Consider the following 24,385-nt stretch of genomic DNA (forward strand, 5'->3'; position numbering starts at 1 on the left):
GGTAGAAACCCTCCCGCAATTCGGGAACAGCCGGGGCTTTCACCGGGGAGCCCAGAGCCTCGTTTTCTGCGTGTCGCGGGCCGGCCCCAGCCCTGGCACTCGGAGAGAGGAGAAAAGGGGCGGCTTTTGCGAGCTCTTTTCCCTGGGGGCGCGGCGGGAGGCTCTGAGCCCCCTGCCCGGCCGCGTCCCCGCTCCCGCCCCTCCGCCCGGGGCTCCTCCATCCTCCCGCCTCGTGCGGCCGGGCCGGGCCGGGCCGGGAGGGCGGAACAAAGAGCCCCGGGCCGGGCCGAGCCGGGCCCGCCGCAGGGCAGGGCAGGGCAGGGCAGGGCAGCGCCCCGCGGGCACGGGCGGGCGGAGGGGGCGGAGGGGGCCCGGCCATGCAGCCGCCGGGAGGGAGGAGCGGAGCGGAGCGGGCGGCCCGGAGGGGGCAGCGCCCGCAGGGAGCGGGGGGAGGTCTGGCAGCGCCGGCAGCCGCCGAGCGGGGCAGGGGCCGTGCCCGGGGCCGGCGGGCGCCCGCCAGGGGCTGGAGCGGTCGGTGCGAGCCGGAGCCTCTCCCGCCGAGCGGCCTCCCCTCCGCCCGCCGCCCCGCCGTCCCTGCACAGCCCCGGCAGCCCCGGGAGTGACTCGGCGAGGGGAGGAGGAGAGGAGGAGAAGAAAACGGATCGCCGAAAGGATTAGGAAGTGGGGTGGGGAGCCGAAGCTCTCTCCGTCCCTCCCTCCCTCCCCGCGTGCATTGGTGAAGCTTTTCAGAGTTACCCTTCAGCATCAGCACCGGCAGCGAGCCGGGGAGCCCCACCGCGGGGGGTGCTCGGCAAACTGCAGGAGCCATCAAGGGAGCGGAGTGGCCCGGGCCAGGAGACCCTGCCCCGGCCTCTGCCAGCCGCACGCCTCGGCCCCGCTGATATATTTATATAATTTTTTTTTTTTTTTTTCTTTTTACGTTTTTACTGCTCCTCTCGGAGGACGGGATTTGGAGCATTAAGGGCGGGCGTGCTGCCAGACCAGACCGCCTGCCCTGGACGTGCCAAGTGCGGAGAGAGGAAGGGAGAGATGCCTCTGATTAGAGGGAAAGTCGTGCTTATCCTCGGATTCGTCTTCCTGACAACTTTCCTGACTGCGGTGAGAGGGCTGCCCGTGCGGGGGAAACAGCGCGGCAACAGCCCCAAGGAGAGGAGCTCCAGGCTGGCGGAGGTAGGGCGATCGATCTTTGGGGAGATACGGAGAGCCGGGAGAGTGCTGGGCGAGCTCTTCTCAGCCCCCGCACCCCGTTTGGTGCCCGGGCAGGCTGGGGGTGGCAGCGGCCCCCGGGCGGTCTCGGGGCTCTCTGGAGCCAGTTGTGCATCCCGGAGGGAGCAGCATCCCTCCCACACGTGTCCCGCGGCCCGGCCGCCCCGGCCCCGGGAGAGGCGGCAGCGGGGAGGAGCGGGGCCCCCACACTCTTATCGCCTGTTTCCTCGCTCGCTGAGCGACAGAGCCCTGTCCTGGCCTGCGGGATCCTCGGGAAGCCTCAGGTCTCCGCACTGGACGGAGGCTGAAGGAAAGGGGATGCTTTAGGCTCTCTGAGTTCGGGGCCCGGGAAGATCCGTCGTCTCCGGCGGCAGAGAGGGGCCGGCTGCCCCTCAGTCAAATCAGCAGCTGATGCCCTGCCAGGAGGGCCAGATCTCCTCTAGCAGAAACCCAAGACACGAGAGATTGCAGCCACCATCTCTGCTCCCCTCCCCTCCCCGCCGAAAGGCCCTGGGGCAGGTTCCGGAGCGGCCATGCTCCTTTCCCATCCCGCGGGGCCGGCGGCCTGGGGAGCCCCCGGGCCTGGGGAGCCCCCGGGCCTGGGGAGCCCCCGGGCCGGGCAGGGGGGTGTCCCGGGGCTGCGCCTCCCGCCCCGCTCCGTGCCCGATCCCGGCCCCGCCGCCTGCCCAGAGCCGGCTGGGGAAGGGCAATGAGGGACTGCTCAGACCGGGAACCAACTGATGGGACCCGATGGGGATGAGAGGAATGGAGTGGGAAAGAAAGAAAAGGAGAGCGGGTAGTAAGGAAGACTGTCGGATGGTTAAAACAAGATGTTTTCCATCTTGAAATTGTTCTCTGGAGGAAAAGTAATTCAGGCAGCGGAGCTGTGTTTAAAAAGTATTCTTTCAAAGAATGCTGCTGTTAAAAGTAGGCGAAGGGAATGATTGAGAAAAGTGATGATAGGAGGGGTTTGAGCAAGAAAGGGTAAGAGCGGCTCAGTCCTCGCTGGCGATAAATGGAATGGAAAGCAGCAGATTTGATCTCCAGTGTCAGTCAGATTGGGAGAGGAGGTGCAAAGTGATGGGAATATACCGTACTGTCAGTTAATGCCAAAGCAGGGTCTGATCTGTGGAGGAGTCGTGTTGGCAGCTCCAGTCAAAGGCGCTAAACTCCATTCCAGCCTGGAGTCTGGGGCACGACTGTGGGGAGGGAATCTGCCACATGGAGTGCTTGGCCAAGGGGCAAGAGAAGGCACAGGCTGCATCCAGTCAAATACCACTAGGCAAGCCTGGTGATGGCTTTGAGTGGAGTGTGAACTGGGCAGATGCAAAGAGAATTGCTGGAGATGATGTGCTGTAGTGCTGGTAATACCCTGTTGGTGCTGTATTTTGCTGGTGAAACTTCAACCACAGACGTGGATGCTGGTTCAGTTGCCAGACAAATGTCAGGCAGAGTGACCTCAGACTCCGGCTGCAGAAGGAGTAGGGATTTACACTTGAAATCCAAGAAGGTATTGCAGCCCTGTGGCAGGGACCAAGGATAGGGACGAGCTGTCTGTTAGGAAGTTGTGCATGCCCTCACCACTGGACCCTGCAGCACGGTCTCCTTTTTATCTGACATCTAAAATCCACGGGAGAGCATGTGAGCTGCTGTCAGTCGGCGTGTGAATGGCTGTGAATGGGGAGCGTTGTGCCGCCAGCCAAAGATCACACACGGCACTCACACAGCGCGGCCTCTGTCCCCGGGACCTTTGCTTCTTGCAGAAACACAAACATGCAAGGAGGGGATAGGCAAAGGTTTGAGGGTGGAGGTTAGAAGCGAGGAGGAAGTGGAAGAATGGATTCCTCTGGCAGTCTGTTGGTGCACCCTGCATCCCTCAGGGTACGGAGGGCACAGTTCTCATGGCAGGGAGGAAGCAGGAGGTATTGGCATGTGTCTCCCAACTGCCTTTGGGATGAAATCCTCTGTTTCTGGTGCATGCAGGGGCCAATTTAGAGTAGTCATATCCAGCTGTTTGAACTAAAGCAGAGAGCACAAGCGCAGCAGCATGGTGGTTAAAAAAATCCAGAGTGATTTTGGGTCATACACACAGATGGTTCCTGTTGCAGCACTGATACGTCCTGTCTCTATGGCAGCAGGGCAGCCACAGCTGGAGTATTGGTTACACTATGGGTAATGCCCTACAGATGTGGGTAGAATGAAGGGGGCTGTGAGGAGAAAAAATAGAAATGACAGAGCAGAGCAGATAGACAATCAAAACCATTAAAAAATTACATAATTTGGACTTATTAAAATAACTTTGTTTAAAGCAAACATTTTTCCTTGGTTTAGACTTAAATGGAAGTATTTGTAATCTGTGCTGAGCCTTAGAGTTGCACTTCTATACTAAAATAGTTTAGAATAATTAAAACAAATAAGTTTTTTCAGTAAAATTTTGAGATAGAAAGTATTATTATTGTTGTAGGAAGGATGGAGGGAACACATGCTTTATTTTTGGGTGTTAGCCTTATTGGTGTGTCTAAAGTCCTGTACCTCAGTCAGGATTCAGTATTTCCAACCATTACCAAGGGAGCAAGTACATGCATTTACATTATCTCAGCAATGACACTGGTCTGCAAAGCTTTGCCTGAGTTATACTGTGCTCAGCATGAACAACAGATGTAGTGATAATATTTTGCTCTTTCTTCTGTCTGTTTGACTAGAAGTTTAAAAGGCAGGATGAAAAAGTTGAAACCAGTTTTCTTTCCAAATTGTGACTTGACTCTAACAAGAGATGATACCTGCTAATTTTGAGTTGGTGATGTTTAGGAAGGCAGGTGGGTTCAGAAACAACAGACCAGGTGTACTGCAGGGGTTTAAGAAGTGCTTTTGCAGGTTGGATGCATCATACTTTGATGTGGGCAGAAATGTGGCAGGATGGAGCACTGACCATTAAGTGGCTCTTCAGATCTGACTAACTTAATACTTGGAAAAGCTTGTGTCCCTTGCAGAGACAAGGTACAGCTCACCACATCATAATGGTTTGTTTATTTATTTATGAAGTCAAGAGGTATAAACGAAAAATATGTTTTGATAAATTCACTGGATTTCAAAATATTGGCTCTGAACATTGTTAATAGATTTGTTTGGATTCTTTCCAGCTGATACCAATCAGTTACAGTGCTGTTCTGGTAAACAGAAAACAGCCACAGTACTAACATACTACAAATGTAAACGTTAGGAGTGATTAAATCCGTGTGAATTGACACAAGAGTTTCAATAGTTGTGCACAGGAATAACCGTGCTGGGGGAATGGTGATGGGAGTGTTGGAGCATCCCAGCGCTGACAGGGTGGGCAGAGCAAGCCAGCAGTGTTTTATGGAGGGTCTGGCCACCCAGGCCAGCTCTGGAGGGCTTGGTGGGAGCTCTTTTGCAGGAAGGAACCATTTTTGAGAGAGGAGCCCAAGAGCAACGTCAGCAAACTCCCCAAAGCACCCAGGGTGTGACTGCAGGGCTGGGACAGGGGGCAGATCCAGGCTGGAACTTGCTGTTGGATTTCCCCTGGTCTGAGGCTGTGAGCAAAGCAAATCTGGCATCTGCGATAAGAGATAATGGAAGGCAACAGAAGAAATATCAAGCATAGCATAGAGGCTGCCTTGGCTGCAAATCAGTGGGTTTGTGCAGCACCTGATATGACTGGCTCCTGGCCCTGAGAAATAAGGAAACAAGTAACAAACACTACACATTATTTACCGGTTAAACCAGGCAGTGAGAAAAGCGATGGGAAACTGGTTGCAATACTGAAGGTCTACACCTGATTAGAAATCATTTAAGAATTAAATGTACAGCAGTGATGTGGTGCCTGGCTGGAGATACCAGTAGACAGAGAGTGGAAGAGCTCCAAGGTGACGCAGTGTGACTGTACTGGATTAAAAAAGTGTTAAAGGGAAAGAAATATCAGCTGGGCTTGAGTGGAGTTCGTCAGGAGGTTGTAAATCGGGGTAGCCCTGTCGTTTGGGAGTCCTAATGTAGCCTAGACACGTCGGTTTGAGGAGACCATTGGGGTGATGGGCTGCCCAGGCTCAGAGGTCCGTGGGAGCCTGCCCTATGCCTTCCCCCCACCAGCTCTTGCCCTATCTTTACTCCTCTAGGGCTCTGGCCAAGAGAAGCATCTCAGTTTCCCCAGAGCCGTCTGGTCCTGCTGTGGATCTCCAGCTTGTGGCACCCACGCCTGCCCTGCGGGGAGCACCTTGCCGGGGAGAGCCCAGCTGCGGTGCGAGCACAGCCAGATCCCCGCCGCCACTGCGGGCTGTGTCAGTAGCAGAGTCATTTTGCCTGAGGATGTGCTTTTTACCTTTTCATTTCTTCAGCAATTAAGCGTTCTTGTCCCTGGCTTTGTCCTTGGCGGAGGTCGGATTTGAGGGTACAAAACGTTCACTGAAGCATCCTTCCGCTCTGAAAGGGGCCCTTTGTGTGCAGGGAGGTACTTCGCCCTTTGTAGCAAATTCCCTTTTGAGAAGTGCCAAATTATCTTAGTCAACACAGTTGAAAACCCTCCCGCCCTGGGGCTGAGACAGCAGCAGAAACAAAGGAGAGCCGGGTGTAGGGAAGCTGCCCAACAAGGGGGCTTCTTCCATTTTCACTGCACAAATAGGTCTGCTGTGTTCCCATTGTTACAATCAAAGGGGTTCCTGTAAAAGGCACATGTAAGGGGAAGAGATTAGGCATAAATCGCCCCACAGGGTATTGCCCTGCACTCTCTCTGGATTCCCAAAATTGTCCAACTCGTGCAGACCCTTTCCTCAAAGACAGTAAAGCTGAGGGACTCATCCTGCCTCCAGCCATGGTTCTTCCCAGTGGGGTGATATAGGGACTGTGCTAGAGTCGTTCCTGCTTTTCTCTTTGTCAGTGTCCTAAGGGTAGGGAGTGCAAACTGGTCCACAGTAGCAGTAAGTACTCTTCCTCTCAGAATAATCCTCAAAACAAGAAGCCTGATACTTCCCTTAGGGAAGCCTGAGGACAATCTGAGCTGCAGACAGGCCAGCAAGGTTTACCTGTGCTGTCTAGCTCCTTCAAAGCAAATGTTATCAGCCAGAGGCTCAGGTTTTGTATAATATAGTAGAGCAAGGAAGAGATTGCAGCGTATTTCAGTGTTAAATCGGATTTTTTTTCAGACAGAAGCTTGCAAAAGTGCAGTGTAAGGACTATTTTTGTTTGTTTGTTTGTTTGTTTTGGTAGAATGTTTTTGCAAGGAACCTTCATTGGGCAGCCTGATGCTTTTATGTGGCTGGCTGTAAAAGTCAGCCTGGATGGTGTTGCTTCCAAGCAATTCGGTTTCTCCATGTTCCTTCTGTGTAGGGGTTCTGGGGGTTATCTGAGAAGCTGTTTGAAATGCACTTTCATCTCAGTACCTATGAGATGAAGACACCAAAAATATGGTGACCTACCTGCCTCTGAGTCCAGGGTGGCCCTTGGCATGAAGGGCACCAATGCCTCTTTAGGTTCAGATTGATTTAGTCTCCAGGGCAAGGATAAAACTTCAAAGAGAACAAAATGCAGTGAATTGTTGCCTTCTACTGTCCCCTGGCACCACAAGCCAAGCACAGGGCAGAGACCTGGCTGCAGACAGCCAGGAAACACCCATGCATGCAGGGAAGAGGTGGTGAGGTGTGGATTAATTTTGAGTTAGGAACTGGTGGTTGGCCTGGTCTTTCAGGATCTTTTCTATCACTCAGGACTTGGGCTGCAAGGCAGGTGTGGAAACATGTTCCAAACCAAGAGAGCCACTACCACGCAGGGCTCTGTAGGAGGCTGGCACATGGCACGGGTGTGAGCTGCCTTCCATCCCAGCCTTGGCAGCCCTAGCCTAGGGTGAGCAAGGCAGCCCTGGCTCTTTCCCAGCAGCTGAGCCCAGGTACCTGCTGGCTCATGAGGCAGTGTTTGCTGGATGGCCTGGAGGTGCTGTGGGAGGTGCCTCATGTGCAAAATCGACACTCTTTGCCTCCCTGGGATGTCTTCTCTTCCTTAACACTTTGGGACTCCCTCCTGCTGTCCTCTGTGCTCTCACCTGCAGCCATTCCCACAGCAGCCAAAATCACAGGGAATTCTAGCTGCACTGTGCCATACCATGAGCACTTCCATCAAGACAAGGTGTTGTACAGATGTCCTCCTGTATGCAGTTCCCAACACCTTCACCTCAGGAGACAGTGTGGTTTTATTACATGCTAAGGCTGCCGGCTCCTTAAAATCAAAGCTGGCTGGGGAGGGGAGCTGAGCTTGACCCCAGGCTGGGGAGCTGCAGCCAAGCACCTGGGCAGGGGCTGCTGGCTCAGAGTCATCCCAGTCTTGCCCCTTCAGGAGGATGAGATGCAGCATCCCTGCCTGGATCCCTTCCTGTGCAGGGCATGGAGATACTCCAAGTCTGGCTCAGGTGCCCATTTTGTCTGTTGTTGAAAGGATCCCTGACGGATTTGCATTAGTTTGGTTGGCTGCATTTCTTACCCCACTGCTTGCATGGAGGGGCAGTCTGTGCACCCTTTGTGGGCCAAGGGGAGCAGATGCCCCTTGCACTCCATTCTGCCTGTGATTCCCTCCCCCACCTCTTCTAGCCGGCAGGGGGAGGCTGGTGTTGATCTGGTCCTCTCAGTCTCTACACCTGCTTTGCGGTATTTGGGGTTTTCTTCCTTTTGCAGTTCTGTCTGGACTATGGCAGGCAAGGAAGCAGCAGCTGGAGCAGTGGGAGAGTTACGGTGTGCAGACTAGCAAACGCAGATCATTAGCTGGAACAAGTTAATGGTTACTGAAGCACATGGAGTTTAGAGCTGGAACAAGTTAGCAGCAACTCCCTCTGATGCATTGGGAGCTCATGTGTATTACTGCTCAACTATGTTAACAGAAACCATGTGCCCTAGCAGGAGCATTTGCCAGGGAGCACCAGAGGATGTGGTGTGTGTCTGTTCTTCTTTCTGGGGGACCTCTCCATGCAGTCTCTGTGAGGGCCTTGCTCCCATACCCATGACTTAGCAGAAGTCTCAGGGTCTTCAAGTAATGAGTGCCTTGCCACCAGCTGCTGTCCTTGCAGCAGACACCACCCATCAAAAATTGGCCCCTGGGGCCTGTGTGTTTGGGCAGAGTCTCTGGTGCGAGGACGGCCCCATCTGCTGTGCTGGGATGAATCAGTGGTGCCAAGGATATGCTCCAGCTTCTCCACTACAAGGCTTGTGTGTGGTTAATCTTTGTAGAAAGCAGACCAGTTTCCCCTTTGGGGCAGGTGGGGAGAAGAAACCGAGCTGGTGAACCTTCTTGAGAGTCTTCTCCAAGCACAACATGGGGGACCTGCATGTATGCCTGGCCTTGCCACAGGCTACCTGAGGACCATGTCATTTCCTTTGTCTGCAAAATGGGAGTTTTGCAGACAAAGAAATTTGTCTCAGTGTTGAAGAGGGAGAAGATGTTTATGGTAGAGAAACATCTGCCAGTGAAACAACCATGATCTGCATGAGGAGGGCAACAGCTTGGCATGGTGAGGTGAAAGGCCATGAGGTTGCTGCTTTTCTTCCTTGTGTCACAAGTGATCAGGGGAGTAAGGATGCCATGGGCAGTTTACTCATGAGCACACCCACAGGAGAGCTGACTGTGGTGAGAGGAGCTGGGCTGTGCCACTGGGGTTTATGGTGAGGAGCATTCTCTGTAACCTGGACAACCTCCTCATTTTTGGTCCTGCACAAAGTCAACTGTGCTGTGTCCTTGCTCGTCATGGTGCTGCTGCTTCTCTGTGCTCTGGTGCCTTCTGCTCCAGGGCTGACTCTGGCTCAGGGGCAACTGAGTCATTGACCTTGGAAAGAGTTTTGAGATTACAGTTGTTGCAACTGTGAGACATGAAAATAAATGTGAAACATGAGGAAGCCTTTGATGCTACCTCCTGTAGCTCCCTACCCAAGAGAGTTGGAATGAAGCTAGTTAGAAAAGAAAGTGATACCATATGATCTAAAGTATTTTGATAACTGCATGAAAATTATAATCAAGAGGGTGTAATAATTATCTGCACAGCCCACAGTTTGCTGCTGGCTCCTGCTGGTCTGTGAGAAACAGGATCTGCCCACGTAAGCATGATAACCAAGTGCCTTGTCTGTTCTATGAGCACTTGTAGAATTCTCCTAAAACCTAAAGGGAGTCTTTATTAAAATAAAAGAACAAACCAGCAAAAACAAACAAACCAATAAACCCCCACACACAAGCACCCATGTAAGTTGATCCTGAGGTGGACCGGATAGTACAGCATGTGGGAAGTCTCAGTTCTGCCCTTCACCTGTGCCACAGTCCCTTTGCAGGCAGGAGTGTAACCCAGGGCACAAGAAGAGGGAGGCATCTGGAGGTGTTAACTTCTTTAAATTACCTCTGGCAGATCTTCCAGAGCTCACATGTCAAAATCCTGAGTGATAGCTCCTGCTAAGCCACCTGCCTGTAAGTCTAAATGTGTTGGATCTGATGGCTGGGATTGTGGCTCAGAAGGTCTTATGGACAGTAACAGGAACTGAGCGGCATGTTTGCCTTCCCTGTTATCTCACAGGTACCCACCCAGCTCTTGACACCTCTAGAAGACGCTGTGCTCTGTCACGGCCCTGGGAAATCCCTTAAGTGGGTGATGAGCTGATGGGCGGCAGAGGTTACTTGCCTAATGTGTGTCCCATGGATTTTCCATGTGGCTGAAAGACTGGCAGTAGACAGGTTATGTGCTGGTGGATGGGTTGTGAGCCAGGAGGATCAAACTACAGCCCTCAGGCAACTGCGGTGGTTTCAGCTGGCTGGAAAAAAGCCCTTTATTTGAGCAGTGCCTCACGGAGGAGAAAGCATGTACCATGGGAGGGACTAGTACTATGTACTATTTCTGCCCATCCCACCAGCAAAAACTGTCATGAGCTGCAGCCCCAGAGCTAACCCCAAACATGCTGGGCTTCCTTCTAATGGATCCAACCAGCCATCTCTACTTCCATAGCTTTATAGTATGGCTTTATATTAAATCCTGCTTTGGAGTTGTTTCTGTCCAGTTTCAATCCAAAGATATTTTTTTGAATACTTTCTCCAGATCCTTGCAGCTCATTTATGTAAATATAAAAAGAAAAGTTTTGTGGTTAAAAAAAAAAAAAAAAAAAAATTGTACTTGACTAATTCGTTAGTGGGCAAGTTTGCAACAGACAAATTTTAAAATAATGTTGGAGAGAGCTTGGGGGAAAGAGAAGGAAGGTCTATTCAGGAAAAGATCAATAGTTCTTCTGGTGGTTTCTTGTTTCAATACAGCATGGTAAAACTGTTCAAAGGAAACCTAACACAAGCAGTAATGATTAAGCAACAAAAGCCCCCATTCCTTATAATTATAGCTCAGTGTGATACCAGCCTTTAGCAAATACGTCATTTTCTTCACTGCCGTGTTAACAAGCCCAAAGCACAGCCTGAATGTTGCCTCTGATCCGACTGCCGTGTGCACAGGTTTCTTTGGTGCAAGTTGAATGAGTTTATGTGCTCTATAATTGGCTTGGGATAGGTGTGGGTAGGAGCTGCATCCTCTGAGCTTGTCCTGTGCTGGTGACTTGCTTGCTCCACTGGCTGCTGATGCACAAGCTCTAGCAGTGCTTCACTGCCAGGGCAGTTCTCTCAAATGTACTTGGATTGGTTTAACCCCATGCTAAGGGGCAGCTCTGCTCAGCAGTGCGTGGTTACAAACACCACTGCTGTTTGGTGCTCTGGCAACTTGCAACACCTAGAGAGGTGCTGAGGAACGTGCTGGAGGGACAAGTATCTGTGGTTGTGTAAGTGGCAGTGGGGTAGTGTCCCTGGTTGCCAAAGGGCACTATAGCACAGGAACTAGTCTGATGATGTTTTCAGGTGTTAAACTTCTATAGTTTAAATGTCTCTAATGGTAAGAGCTGCAGCACATGAAAATTGGTCGTTTGCTTCCTTAACCCAGATTTAGTTCAAAGCCTTACAAACATTTCTAGCAAATCACAAATTTTAAGAGCAGAAGAAATTACTAGAACCTTGAATTTCTTCCCTAGTGCAGTTGCAGTACTCATATGTTGAGCCCAGTGATGTGGGTTTTGACAGCCTCCACAAGAGAAATTGTCACTTTTCTTGTTAATTGTTCCTGTGGTTAATTACCTATGGCATTAAAAGCACAGTTCTTATTTTTCAGTTAAATTTGTTTGGCTTTGACTTGGGCTCATTGCTTCCTATTATGTGTTTCTGTTCTGGATTATAGAGTCTCTGGTGCCTGATGGATTACTGCCTTAAAGAACTGGAAAACTGAGTCACTGTTTTCCTTTTTCAGCATGACAAACAAATTTAATTGTACAAGTCTTTCACTGGAAAAGTCTTTCTATCCCTTGAAATGTTTTTGTGGCTGCTCTCTTCATCATCTCCAGATTTTTGAGCAATTCTAATAGAGGTGTATGGACTAGAAAAGGAAATATGTCAGCCTTTAGTCTCTAGAGCAATGATGTGTTGGCCTTTTGCCACACCTTTTCCACACACCTTGTTGCCTGTGTTACATACAAAGTAGGCATGACACTGGGGTGAATTGCTAATGAGTTGCTTCCCCTTCCAAACATCTCTTCTAAGCTTGTGGCTCAAGGTGTTTCAGTGGTCAGTCCTGCATGTGGGACAGCCTGGACTATGGGGGAAGGGCTCCTGGACTGGTAGGTAGGCAGGTGTGATCCTGCTTATAGCCTTCAGTCAAAACATGATCTACACAAATGGGAAGTCCATGCTCTTTCCTGAGTGCTGCCCCAGAGTTCCTCTCAGGTTCCTGCCCTGGGACCCCTAACTCCCAGACAGGTAGGATATGCCAAGTGTAAACAGGAGCAGCTGTGGCAATTCCTTGTTCAACTTTTTCCTTTGCTTGTTGCTGGCTGGTCACAGGAGAAGGCTGGAACTCATCTGCAAGACATTGATGGCTTCCCAGCACTGCACTCTGCTTCCATGGTGGTGGAAGGAGAAAGGAGCTGCTGCTGACCAGCTCTCCAGTGGTTTGCAGGCTTTCTCCTGTGCTCTATAGAGAGCAGGGGAATAGAGTGTTCCCTCTGGACAAGCAAAGTCTTCTCTTCCCTTAGGCCACTGCAGTGGCTTAGCTCCAGGCTTGATGGCTGTATCTAGCTACTCCTTGGACAGTGCAGAGGAGAGGGTGGGAGGGGCAGCAGGAGTGCAAACCTCAAGGGCAGCTGCTTGTGTGGCTGTCGGGGACCCTTGATGTCTTGGAGAAAACACATCTGATACCACGGATGCTCTGACCTGGAGGGAGCACTGGACCTTCTAAAAGCTTGTTCAATCCATGGATTGATTGTCTGGGGCAGGGCACTTACATCTGATGCAGGGGCAGATTGTAACCCAGCAAAGCTTCAGAGCAATGCAGATGGCAACAGGAGGGAAGAATTGGGTGGTACATTGTAGTGATCATTGCTGAAGGGCTCTTGGTCGTGCAGGGTGGCCACCCTTGTTGTGTCAGAGAATCTGGGAGCTGAGGGAGTTCTGTTTGCCCTGCAACACTCTTGCAGCCAGTTCCCCTGGAGCAGTTTTACATTTTCCCTGTGGGAACAGTACTCTGAATTTCTTGAGCTTGTTTGGGCGTAAAATCTGAATTAGGCACTGAGTGTAAATTTGGAGACTTTGAGTCTGTTCCTGGCTTGCTTGCTCCGATGTCCTTGGGTGAGCTCAGATCTTGTTGCTAGAGGAGACCTCACTTTCCATATGTATTAAATTTGGGTTGTGTGTGAAACAAGCTTACCCTGCCCAATAAGCTCTTTGCAAATTAGGCAGGAACACCAGCCTTGCAGGGCTGTGTCAGTCTCTTGTGCAGGGGTTGTGTTGGGCATGTGTAGCTGGCAGCAAACCCAGCACCAGCAGCAGTGTCATGCAGCCAGCACTGGGACATGGCTAGGTTTGCCTGCTCAGCCCACCAGACAGTTTTTGTTTCACCTGGGCTCCTTGCTCCTTATCAAGGACTTCTGGGACATGACAGGAGACTTAGCAAGGGGCTTAAGGCACTAGGAAATAGACTGAGACAGAGCCAGGCATAATTCCAATACATTCTTCCCAAAACCATTGTGGTTTGCATGGGGACAGAGGGAGCTGGGAGGAGAAGGTGTATGCAGGGGGGTCTTTCTGCTCATGTTTGCTACCAGCAGTGTCACAGGAGTCCTCCAGGCCAGGGAGAGGGCCAGGCCCCAAATGCTCTCTCTGGGCAGCACAGGTTCTGTCCTCTCTGCAGCCCTCTCTCCTCCGGGCCCATCTGCTGAAGTCTGTCACCGGCCCTTCCCTGCTCTGTTCAGCCTGCTCTGGGCAGCAGCCAAGGGACCAGCAGCGTCCCTGCTGCTCTTTTCCCTCCCCCTGGGATGGAGGGATCGTGGGCTTTGATGTACAGGGACAGGGCTGGGGACGGGCTGTGTGCGCTCATGAGAGTCTGGCCAGGCTCCAGCTGCCTTTGAAGTGCTCCAGTGATCAGGATGAAAGGGAGGGGAGTCCTTCCCCAAACCATCTGGCTCTAATTGCAGGTAGAAATGCCTCTCTGCATCCCCCCCGCCCGGCGCCGTGGGGAGGGGGCACTCCATGCTCTTCGTTAATCCCACGGCTCTCGACTGGGCTGAGCGAAGGGTGAGAGCTTGGGAACAAAAGGGGGTTTCAGCTGGGCAGCCAGAAATAGGCAGACACTGGCGGAGATGCTGGGAGTTCGGGCACCTCTGCTCCCAGCCTGGAGCTGCGGGGCCCCGCAGACCTTCCCAAGGACGCCCGTGCCTCCGGGGGAGCTTTGCCAGTTGTTCCCATCTCGGGTTTCCTGGGCACCCTGGAGCCTGCCGGCCCCTGGAGTCACGCTCCTTCGTGCCAGTGCGCACCGAGGGACATGGGAACTCAGTGCAAGCACAGCATTTGCTGGCCACCTCCCTGGCCCCCCATGGCTGGTGCTGCCTCTCGGGCAAGGTTCCCTGTCTGCTACCCCTGCACCCCTGGGACTAGAGGGCTGGCCGTGTGCCCCTGGAATGGCAGCAGCACCTAGAGCCATTGGCAGCACTGGCAAGTGAGTTTTGTTGACTTGTTTGGCTGGGCATCTTCCCTTTCCCAAAGAGTTAAAGATAGCTGGGTTAAAAAAGCCAACAGTTTCTTTCTGTCTTTGTGGTAAACTTTGGGCACCATCAGAAATTTCAATTAAACCTGTGTTGCTTGAAGTCATCTGCTCTAATACCAGTAGCACAAAACAATTTACTTGGCTGAGGTTTTGCCCTTTGTCATAAAGCCTTGGTTGTAAACCTTTTATATAAATATATAAAATTATTAAACATGACCTGTGGTAACTCTGTGACCAGAAGCAGCCCTTGCTGTTTACCCATTTCCAGGGACTGAGAAATAGTTAAAAAGAGAGAGTGAGAAGTGGAAAGCCAGGTGAGATGGGCAATGGGAACAGCAGAGGGATGCAGAGAAGGTAGGTGGTCATGGAGTTGGGAAGTACCAGTCTGAATAGACCTGTAGGTTCAGGTGCAGCAGAACTGAGCACTGGCACAGCACAGGGCACTTGGTATTGACTCGATTGATTAACATGTTAGTTGCTCTCCTGATGCTGCAATAAGATAGAGTGGAGGAACTGTTTGGGGCAGGAGAGCAGACCTGTCTTTGCTGGGTAGTGTTTTGCTCCCTGCCCTGCAGCACCACCCTCAAGAGCTGTTCTCTCTGACTCTTCCCTCTGCAGGTCTCAGCATCCTCCAGCCCGCGTTCGGCAGGGGACGAGGAGCTGCCGCCGTCGGGCAGGGCACGGGGGCTGAGGCGCGGTGGGCAGACCGGCCCGCGGCGGCACAGGCGCAGAGGGCTGGCTCTGCAGGCTGCCAGGAGCCCAGCACTGCCCCAGCCCAGTGCTGCTGGCCAGGAGGAGAGCCTACCCTTCATGCTGGACCTGCAGAACCTGCCAGGGCTGGCCAATGTGGACCTGAGTGCCCAGAACCCCAATATCCAGGTGGGGAGCGGGTCTGGGAAGGCTGCGGGGGGATGTGGTGAGCACTGTGGTGAAAGTGGTGCTCTCCAGCCTCATTTGGGTTCCTTAAGAGAAAAGATCTCATGAGCAGAGTCTGTGTGACCACTGTCATCTGTTTTCTTGGTGACTACCAGCTGCAGATAGCTGGCACAGAGAAGCTCCTCGACTGAGGAATTTGCTTACAGCCTTTCCCCTGACCCCCCCAGCCCCTCTTCACAGAGCAGGAGTAAGAACCCTCCTAACATGGGTGACCTCTCAATTTCTGAGGGTGGTGTTGGCCCCTGTGGGTGACCACCAGCCACCCTGTTCTTCACATTCTGTCCCTGCTCAGTCCCTCTGGATGAGAAGAGACCATTTGCACTCCTCATGAAGTCCTGCAGCCCTGAGTGTCTCTGGCCTCTTGGGCTGGGAACAAGTGCATGGTCTGGTAGGTCCATTCAAGGGCTGTGCCCCATCTCACTGCCTTGCCTCATATCTGCCCACCAGGTGACCATTGAAGTGGTGGATGATCCTCAGGCTGAAATGGAGATGGACTTGTTGAAGGAGACAAGCAATGACTGGTCTCTGACATCCTCTGAGTGGCTGTCTCACAAGGACCTATTCTGGCCCCTCTTCTGGGAATACACTGACCCTGCTGAGGGCGAGGAGGAGGAGGAGGAAGATGAAGAGGAGGAAGAAGAGGAGGAAGAGGATGATAATCTGGATGTAGGGGACAGGGAGGAAGAAGAAGAGGATGATGATGAAGAGGAAGATTACACAGCAGAGTATGAGGAGGAGGAGGAGTCCATGCTTAGTGGAGTAGGTGGTAACTGGGACCAGCGATGGCCTGGGCAGAAGAACTGGATCTTTAAGGAAAAATATAATTACGGTGAGTTCTCTTGGCATGAGCAGCTGCCCTGCAGACCAGCAATGTCCTCCCCTGTCCTGCCTGGCCCGCAGCCCTGCACCAGGAATCACAGTGCACTGGTGCTCACCTCCTGCTTACAAAATAAGCAAGCATGCCATGGAGCAAGGGCAGCACACTCAGCTGGGGCTGCTAGCAGTCAGACATGCCAGTGTCCTGGTGGGAATTGTCCTTGCATGTAATCACACTGGATCATGGGCTCTAGCGAAGGCATGCTCAGATGAGACATACAATGTAAATATTTAATGACAAGTGCTGCTGCCATTGACTCATGTCCCTGTAGTGACATCAGTGCCAGAAGCCTTTTCCACAGACCTGGGTGCCTCCAAGAGGGGAGGTGCAGAGAGCTAGATGGCAGATTCTAGTGGGCAGATGGGCCAGGGCAACACAGCAGCTCCCTCCTGCAGCTTCCTGGCCATGACCCCAAAACCAGGCAGCCTTTGTTGATACTTGATGTTCAGCATCATGGTTCGTGTGCTAGGCCATGTGGGGATGGGCAGTGGTACCTGTTTGTGTTGATAGGACTGGGGATAAAGCTGTGAGGATAAGAGCCTTTGGTCAGGGCTGCTTTTGTGGGGTTGGCAGTGAGGATGGGGCATTGGGATTGTCCCTTGGCATTGTGTGGCTGGGCACCTCTGTGTGCCCCAGGCAGCACTGCCCCTGTTCAGGGATGGAGGCAGAGCTGAGGGAGGTCCCAGGTGGCTGTTGTCTCCCCTCCTGCTAAAGCTTTGCTGAGGTCCATCACTCTCTGCCTCTTCCCTGCCATGCAGACTATGAAGATGAGGAGGAGTGGAGCCCATGGTCCCCTTGCAGCATCACCTGTGGCAGTGGCAACCAGAAGAGGACCCGGTCCTGTGGCTATGCCTGCACAGCGACAGAGTCCAGGACCTGTGATCTGACACACTGCCCTGGTAAGCCCCTGGCCATATCAGTCCTTGGGCAGTTTGGCTTGGATGTGGGCTGGTCCCCTACTGCTGCAGGCTGGGCAATTGCTCATGCTTCAAGAATTAGTTATGTTTAATGTGATCAGAACCATTGACCATGGGGCTTTGTTTCCACAAAGAAGTATGATTGGGCTTCATGGCTCCCCAGGCAGTTGTGTGAGGCCCAGGGTGGTAGAGCTGGCATCAAATGTGGTGTGTGACTTCTTGCACCTCTCTCACATTGGGAGCTTGAAATCCTCTCCTGAGGCATATTGAGATCCACTTGTATCCACTGGGATTTATATAACTAACAGCCTCTGTTGGGCCTGTCTTGCTGCTGGCCCTTCCTTCCAAACACAGGCCTGTGTTACCAAAGAAGTGGCAGGAGAGGGGCTGGGGGATGGATGGTGTCTGGTGTACATACAGAGGGAAAAATCCACCATTCCTCCTGGCATTCAACCAGGCTCTTTGTTTTGGTTTTTTTTCTGTCTCAAGGAGCAGAAGGAGAAGTGGTCTTCCCCACAGAGGAGACACCTTTCAAAAGTGACAACACCACAGAGCTGTTCAACTCAGGTCAGCCTCTGCCTCTGTTTGCACTGAGGGGGCTTCGGTGACAGACCTTGGGAGGGTCGTGGCTGGCTGGCGGGGAGGGCTCAGCCAAGGGGTCCTGTGTCTGGTGTCCAAACCACTGCCATGTACAGGCTTCAGTGGTCATGCTGGGAAACCCAGTTGCTCTCACAGCCCTGGTACAACACAGCTCTGCTTTAGGATTCAGTGGCTGAGGCCAGCCTACCACATGCCCTCTCCTGTGAGGGAATGTTGCTAGCTTTTGCCCCAGCACAAAACCCCTTCCCTCTGTCACTGCCTTGGGGATGGAGCCTGGCTCCAGCTCATCCCAAGAGCCTGGCTGCTCCTGCCTGGTGGTTGCAGGCTCTACTGGTGGTGTTGGCATGACTTTAGGAAAATGGCAGCTGGGGGAAGTGGGGTGCAGAGTGTGCATGCCCTCACCCTTTTGGTACCCTCCCCCCAGAGGTGGACAGCTGTGAGAAGTGGCTGAACTGCAAGAGTGACTTCCTCACCAAGTACCTGAGCAAGGTGCTGACGGACCTGCCCAGCTGCCCCTGCTCCTACCCTCTGGAGGCCGTCTACAGTGCCGTCAACCTGCGGGACGAGCAGCGGGGCAAGAGCTTCCGATGGCGGGATGCCAGCGGCCCCAAGGAGCGCCTGGACATCTACAAGCCCACGGCACGCTTCTGCCTGCGCTCCATGCTCTCCCTTGACAGCACCACCCTGGCTGCCCAGCACTGCTGCTATGACGAGCACACCCGCCTCATCACCCGTGGCAAGGGGGCCGGCGTCCCCAACCTCATCAGCACCGAGTTCTCTCCGGAGCTGCACTACAAAGTGGACATGCTGCCCTGGATCCTTTGCAAGGGTGACTGGAGCCGGTATCACGCCGTCCGGCCCCCCAACAACGGGCAGCAGTGTGCTGACAACCCCACCGAGGAGGAGTACCTGTCCCAGCTGCAAGAGGCCAAGGAGTACTAGTAGCCACAGTCACTCTCAAAAGGTGCCACGACCACCACTGGCTTGCACCCCTGTGCAGCCTGGCCAGCCCTGATCCTGCTCATGGGCTCCTCAGTGGTGCTAGGCAAAATGGGGAGGATGTGCTGTCTGTCTCATCCTCTCAGAGGAGTGTCTCAGCCCCGCTCCGATTTCTGAGGGTGCTGGAGGTTATTGTGTTGCAGTCCCCTGCCATGCCACCCATGGCAGTCCTGCAGTCCAGGGCTCCTGGCCTGGCATGTGGAGAGCAGCAGGGGCTGCTATATAGGGAACAAGAGGCTGCTCTCGTCTGCTTTTATTCTCTATGACCTTTCAACGCAGCCTGAAAGCTGAGTGCAGGGTGAAGTGGGCTCAGCTCCTGCAGGCTTCACACCACATCTGAGGAGCTACTGCAGGCATGGCTGCCTGTTCTTGTCTGTACACCTGCCCTGGCACATGCTAGTTTATGTCTGAAACTAGGGGTAGGTCTTCCTAGAGAGTGCAGGGCTGTTCCAGCCATACATACAGAGCAGGGCCTCCCCCATCCTTGGGTTTGTGCATGCATGGTTGGGAAGGAGCAGGGAAGGGCTTATCAGAGTCTGTGGGTCTGGAGGAGGGGGCTGTGGGGCAAGAGGAGACTGGCTGCCTGGGCTTCCTTGGCCAGATTGTCTAGCCACCAGGGTTTTGGCTGCCAAAGCTACACACAGGTGGACCTCAGAGGAGGTAAGCATGGGGACACACCACCTGTGTGCATTTCAGCCCCTCTGCCTTGGTGCTTGGAGGAACAGAGTGGTAGCATCTGTGCAAGTCACAGCACTAGCCCTCTACCAGACCGTGGCCCATTGGCAGTCCCCAGAGGGTCTCAGGAGCATCTGTGACACAGCCCCAAAAAAAAGTCCTGTGTTTCCCACTCACAGCTCTGCCAGGGGTAGGAGGCACCTTGGCTACTGCTCATGCCATTGCTGGTGAGGAGCAAAAAGCACTGAGCCAAGCTAGGCCCTGCTGCGTGCTGAGTCTGCCCATGTCCCCAGCTGCTCCATTCTGTGTCTGCCCAGGTCCCCACCTGTAGGCAGCCCAGACAAACTGAGCCATGGACCCTTCAGGCTCACTTCCAGGCCAGGCACACAAGTGTGGCTCCAGAGGAGGAAGACACACACATGCTAATAATGTCAATACCTGGTGCCTACAGATCAGGGATCATGATGCTCTCTGTTGGCACTTTGATCTTGCCTGGGCTTTATTTAGTTTTTCACAGGTCCATGGCAGTGTCTCCCAGCATATTTTGGAAGCTTTTCTGCAGAGAAACTAGGCTGAGCACCTTTGTCCCTGGACATTCAGTTGGTGAACTGGCAGAAAATTTATAGCTTTTATTTAACAAATTTTATGCATCAGGGGAAATAAAAGTCAAGCACACATAAAGAAGAATGGAGTCATTTCTACACTAGAGGTTTCATGCAAGGCTGCTAGCTACTCTATGTACTTCTGCAGGGCACTGTTGAACCAAAAAACTGGTTGCAGAGGTCCTTAGTTGACCATCCTTAGGGGAATCTTTCTGGGGGTGTCTTTGCATCTGTTGAGTGTATGTTAATCCATGTGCCTTGGTTACTGATAGAATATTGCATCCTTGGTCATCCATACCTAAGACTTCATAGCTGGTAAAACAAAAGTATTAATGAAATTAGAACTGAATTATTCTCACTCAACTATTATTACACCCTTGTATCCCTAGACTCTGGATATGGGTTCTGTCAAAATACAGGCAAACATCATCCATTTCCCAACAGACACGCAGTCTGAGATGACCAGTGTTCTGTAAACAGTGAGAAAGAAGAGAACCAAATAAGCATGGATGGAGACCTAGACCTTGGAACATTTTCATGATCACTACATGTTCTCTAGCCCAGATAGTCATTCACTCGCTAGTTTCTGGCAAAGAAGTAGGTCATACAGAGGTGGTCAAGAGAGGGTGACAGTGATCTGGTGGCTTGGTTCTGGGAGCCAGGGAGCCTCAGCAAGAGACATGGAAGCAAACAAATCAAGCATCTGAAGCCATGGAAGAATGAGTTTGGTAAGTACAGTCATTCAGCAGAGCATATTTCCACTCCCATACCATATGCCATCATTAACATCATCAAACTCTCAGTGGAGTTTTTTTACCATCGGTGCAGACTTCTTTAAAGCAACCTCCTGTTGAATGTGCCTAGTGTTCAGTATCGGACCCATGCATGGAAACAGGACTTCTACAAACAGTCTTTTCTTGAAGAACACTTGAAAAAGCTCAGCCAGTTGTTTGTTAGACTGGCTGCTCTCTAAGGAAGTGCTCTTACAACAAGAGTGTTACCCAGGATTTTTACCCTCCTCCTCTTTACATTGGCTGTCCAGTAACCAGTCTAACCTCCAGAAAAAAAAACCCCTGTAATTTCTGTAATAATTGGAGTTCCTACCCAAGGCCAAGTAAAAAAAATTCTTGCATCGATACTCCCCCATTCCCCAACGCCCCCACAAAATCTAGTTGAGCGCCAAGTAGCTGTTCTACCTTGCTGCCTCTGTGGTTTGAACAATACAGGCACAAACTGGAGCATGAGAAACAAGCACCATTGTTCTTCATACAAGCACCTTACACACTGTGAGGCTTTGCAGAACACTGTGAGAAAAATAGACATTAGGCAAGTGTTTATTTTTATATCCCTTCAAAGATTCTGTCCAGCTCACTGCTATTTAAGTGATCTCTAAGCTTTCACTCCTTAAGTTTATTGTTTTTTATATATATAATATATATATAAAATGTCTTTAATTCCCTCAGAATTTCACAGAGAAGAGTTCTTTAATCTGATGCTGCAATAAAGCACTTTATAAATGTATATGTCATGCTGATGTCATTGAGTTGTGACTGAAGCGTGTGGTGCTTTTTATTTATTTTGGTTGAGAGGGATGATACTGTGTTTAATGATGTATGTCTTGGGTCTCCAGCCCAACTTGGGGCCCCAATGGCTTTGCTTCCTTCCCTTAACATTTGCATTTGAAGTTGTCTGGCTGCAAAAGTCACAGGTAAGGAAGGCTATCTGGAGCCTATGGGATATGTGAAGGTCTGCCTACAGGGAAGGAAGCCTCCTACAGGAAGACCCTCAAGGTTAGTGCTGAGAAGCAAATGAACTGCCTGTGCCCCAGCCCTGACACTGGGTTTTATTCCATGGTCAGCCTGGCCAGAGCTGGGTACTGGCTGATGGTCCAGCACACCACTTTAAGCGGGAGTATTAAGCATGGAAGCAGGGGGGAAAAACCTCAGCATCATCACAGCTTTGGCAACCACCTCCAGAGCCAACAGCTAATTATAGCAGGGGAATTTGCAAAGCTTTCCAGGGATCACAACTTTTTGTTGCTGTTAATTTAGTGTGTAAATCATAAACACTTCCAAGCTCTTGCTGTTTCCAGCTGTTTCCCCTCCTCCTCTCTTGCTCCTTCTGCTTTGTGCTGCCTGCACATCTGTCAGGGGCATGGACTCTGCTTCACAGCTGCCTGCACCATTGCTGGCCAGCGAGGAGCAGGTGACTCCTCTCAGTGAAGAATGCTAGCGCCTTCCTACTGGCCTTCTGCAACTTTAAAAACATTGTTGCATAGAGCCCAAGCCAGGGGGAGCAGGCTGAGCTCCACTCTGCTCAGAGAAAATCATTCTTTCCCTGGAGGGGCAGTCAGCAGTTACTGCTGTGTGTATAACATGCCTAATGTGCTTTTATCCTCTGCAACAAGGTACTTGCTGTATTGGATGATGAACCCTGCTGTGAAACTCCTGGGATATAGAAATCCCACAGCCAGAGGATGGAAACAGGAAGAATTCCTGCCCTAATTCTGCAGGTGCTGAAGACCTGGAGATATCTGAAATCATAGAGTGAGTCTGTGGCAGTCTTAAGCTGCACTTTTGCCTGCTGCTTTGAACACAAAACTTCTTGACCAGTTGCTGTTGAGTTGTCTTAGTCTGCCAGCCTGGGCTGGAGCTGAGCTGGACCAGTCTCCTGGCATCCAGCATGCAGTGGTGTTAGCACACAGAAGGAGCCATGCCCAGATTTTGCTGGGGCACAGATGGGGGGAGTAAAGCCCATCTCTCAGGGATGAACATGAGATTTTGTAGGAACATATTTACAGCAACAGAGATCCCCGTACCTGTCTGATTTTTTTTCAGGACTTCAGCTCCAAGAATCTCCTTTGTGGAAAGCACACAAAAAGCCCAGCTGGGCCCAGAAGGATCTCTCTCCTCTGGAAGGAGAAAACAGAATGATAGTGCTAGGAGAGTTTAGCTGAAGCCTGTGCAGCAGCAATGCCTAGAAAACTGCATTGCCTAGGAAAGAAGAAAGTGTGGTTGTGGTCTGTGGATCTTGAGTTAAAACTGTAGTTCTAGAGAAGAAACAAATCTTTCAGACACCCCTGTTCTGGCCTGTGAAGGGACACACCCCACTGTGTAGCCACATTAGTCTTCTGTGCTGGTGGCACACCTCTGGAACAGAAGACTAGAAAAAAACAAACGCCAACACACTGCAGGTTTTCAGCTGTAGTCCTGCTGACCTCACTTTTCTGCTTGGTCAAGATAATTTTTGATCCTAAACTTGTCTTTTACAGCACCAGTGGTAATGTAATTTTTTTTTTTTTTAAGTTACCAAGTATATTATCTTCTATACCAAAATGCACAGGATTCATTACAGCTTTATTAGGCCTTCCCTTATTTACTAATAAAACTATTATCTAAAACATTGCCTACAGTCTTAAAAAAGTTCAAAGACCCCTTTTGGTTTATTGTTTGATGGTTGTTCCTTACTTATCTCCATGTGCCTCATAACTGCATAGACAGCAAGGATTTCATTTAACTTTCATCACTGTGAAAAATTAACTTTTGCTTTCTGTTTTTTTAACCTTTGTTTTCTTTAATTTACAAGACTTTCCTTCCTATCCTATGTCAGATTCTTGAAGAGCCTTTGGGCCAGAGTATACTGAACCTTGCTTTTCTCCCTAATCTTATACATCCCTCCTTTCCCCAAATAGCTGAAGGACTACTAAACTGTGACTGTCTCCCAACACTTCCAAGTAAAGCAGAGGTCTGGGGTTTCTCATTAGCCTGGTGTAGCTGCCCTGGAGCTCAGCTGTAGCTGAAGGAGTGTGTGTCTGCTGGCAGTAGGCAGGTGTAGCGCAGCAACCTTCTCTAGCATGACTTAAGGCTCAGATCTCCTTCACCAATAAACGTCTGAAGTGGTGTAAAGCCCTAATTACCACTGCTGTGCCTTGTTAGAGCTGGCACAGCCTGGCACGCTCTGCCTGAATGCACAGCCTGGCCTTTTAGCACAAGCTTTCCTTCACTGCTGGGTTAGTCCAAGAGATTCACGTGTGAACGGCAGCCAAGGCATGGCTACATTACACAGCCTGTTCTGCTCTGGGGATGGTGATTTCCAGCCTGCGGGGCAGGGAGCCAGCTGGGGAAGCACCAGCATAACTCAGGGTAGTCAGTTTTGCTGAAAGAGCCCTCAAATGGCCTCCAAGCAAAGCCCTGAGTCCATGAGCCCCACGCATGTGGGTAGCTGGCCGAGGCCGGAGCGTGCCCTATTAGAGTAGCAGCAGGATGCCTGAAGTAAACCCTGCTTGTGATGAAAGGAAGGCAATTAAAATTCCACTTCAGTTGCCTTCCTGTCCCGCTTCCTAACCTTCCAGCAGCAGGTGATTAGCAGGGCCTGCCTTCTGCTGCCCTGGCCCAGCTGTGCCAGCAGAGCCTGCAGCAGGCAAGCACTGCTACCATGGCAGAGCTGCCAAAGCACAGCAAAG

General features: G+C 51.6%; 1 protein-coding gene across 1 annotated transcript; it reads left to right on the forward strand.

The window, feature by feature from the left end:
- The first annotated feature begins 568 nt into the window (after nucleotides 1-568).
- Nucleotides 569-21,400, forward strand: ISM2 (isthmin 2). The gene is made up of 6 exons (XM_083864567.1): nucleotides 569-1,191; nucleotides 14,936-15,196; nucleotides 15,701-16,082; nucleotides 16,889-17,029; nucleotides 17,537-17,614; nucleotides 18,072-21,400. The coding sequence occupies exons 1-6, from the start codon at nucleotides 1,051-1,053 to the stop codon at nucleotides 18,587-18,589; spliced, it is 1,521 nt and encodes a 506-aa protein (XP_083720693.1). The 5' UTR covers nucleotides 569-1,050; the 3' UTR covers nucleotides 18,590-21,400.
- The last annotated feature ends 2,985 nt before the right edge of the window (nucleotides 21,401-24,385 follow it).

Source organism: Zosterops lateralis, assembly GCF_965231275.1.
Source record: "Zosterops lateralis genome assembly, chromosome: 6".
Classification (NCBI taxonomy): domain Eukaryota; kingdom Metazoa; phylum Chordata; class Aves; order Passeriformes; family Zosteropidae; genus Zosterops; species Zosterops lateralis.

What these genes read in the sequence shown, in the direction of transcription:
- ISM2 (XM_083864567.1), top strand. Translation starts at nt 1,051, where the DNA reads ATGCCTCTGATTAGAGGGAAAGTCGTGCTTATCCTCGGATTCGTCTTC. An exon ending in GGAGCTCCAGGCTGGCGGAG is followed by an intron (nt 1,192 to 14,935) that starts GTAGGGCGATCG and finishes TTCCCTCTGCAG; the next exon opens with GTCTCAGCATCCTCCAGCCC. An exon ending in TAAGGAAAAATATAATTACG is followed by an intron (nt 16,083 to 16,888) that starts GTGAGTTCTCTT and finishes CCTGCCATGCAG; the next exon opens with ACTATGAAGATGAGGAGGAG.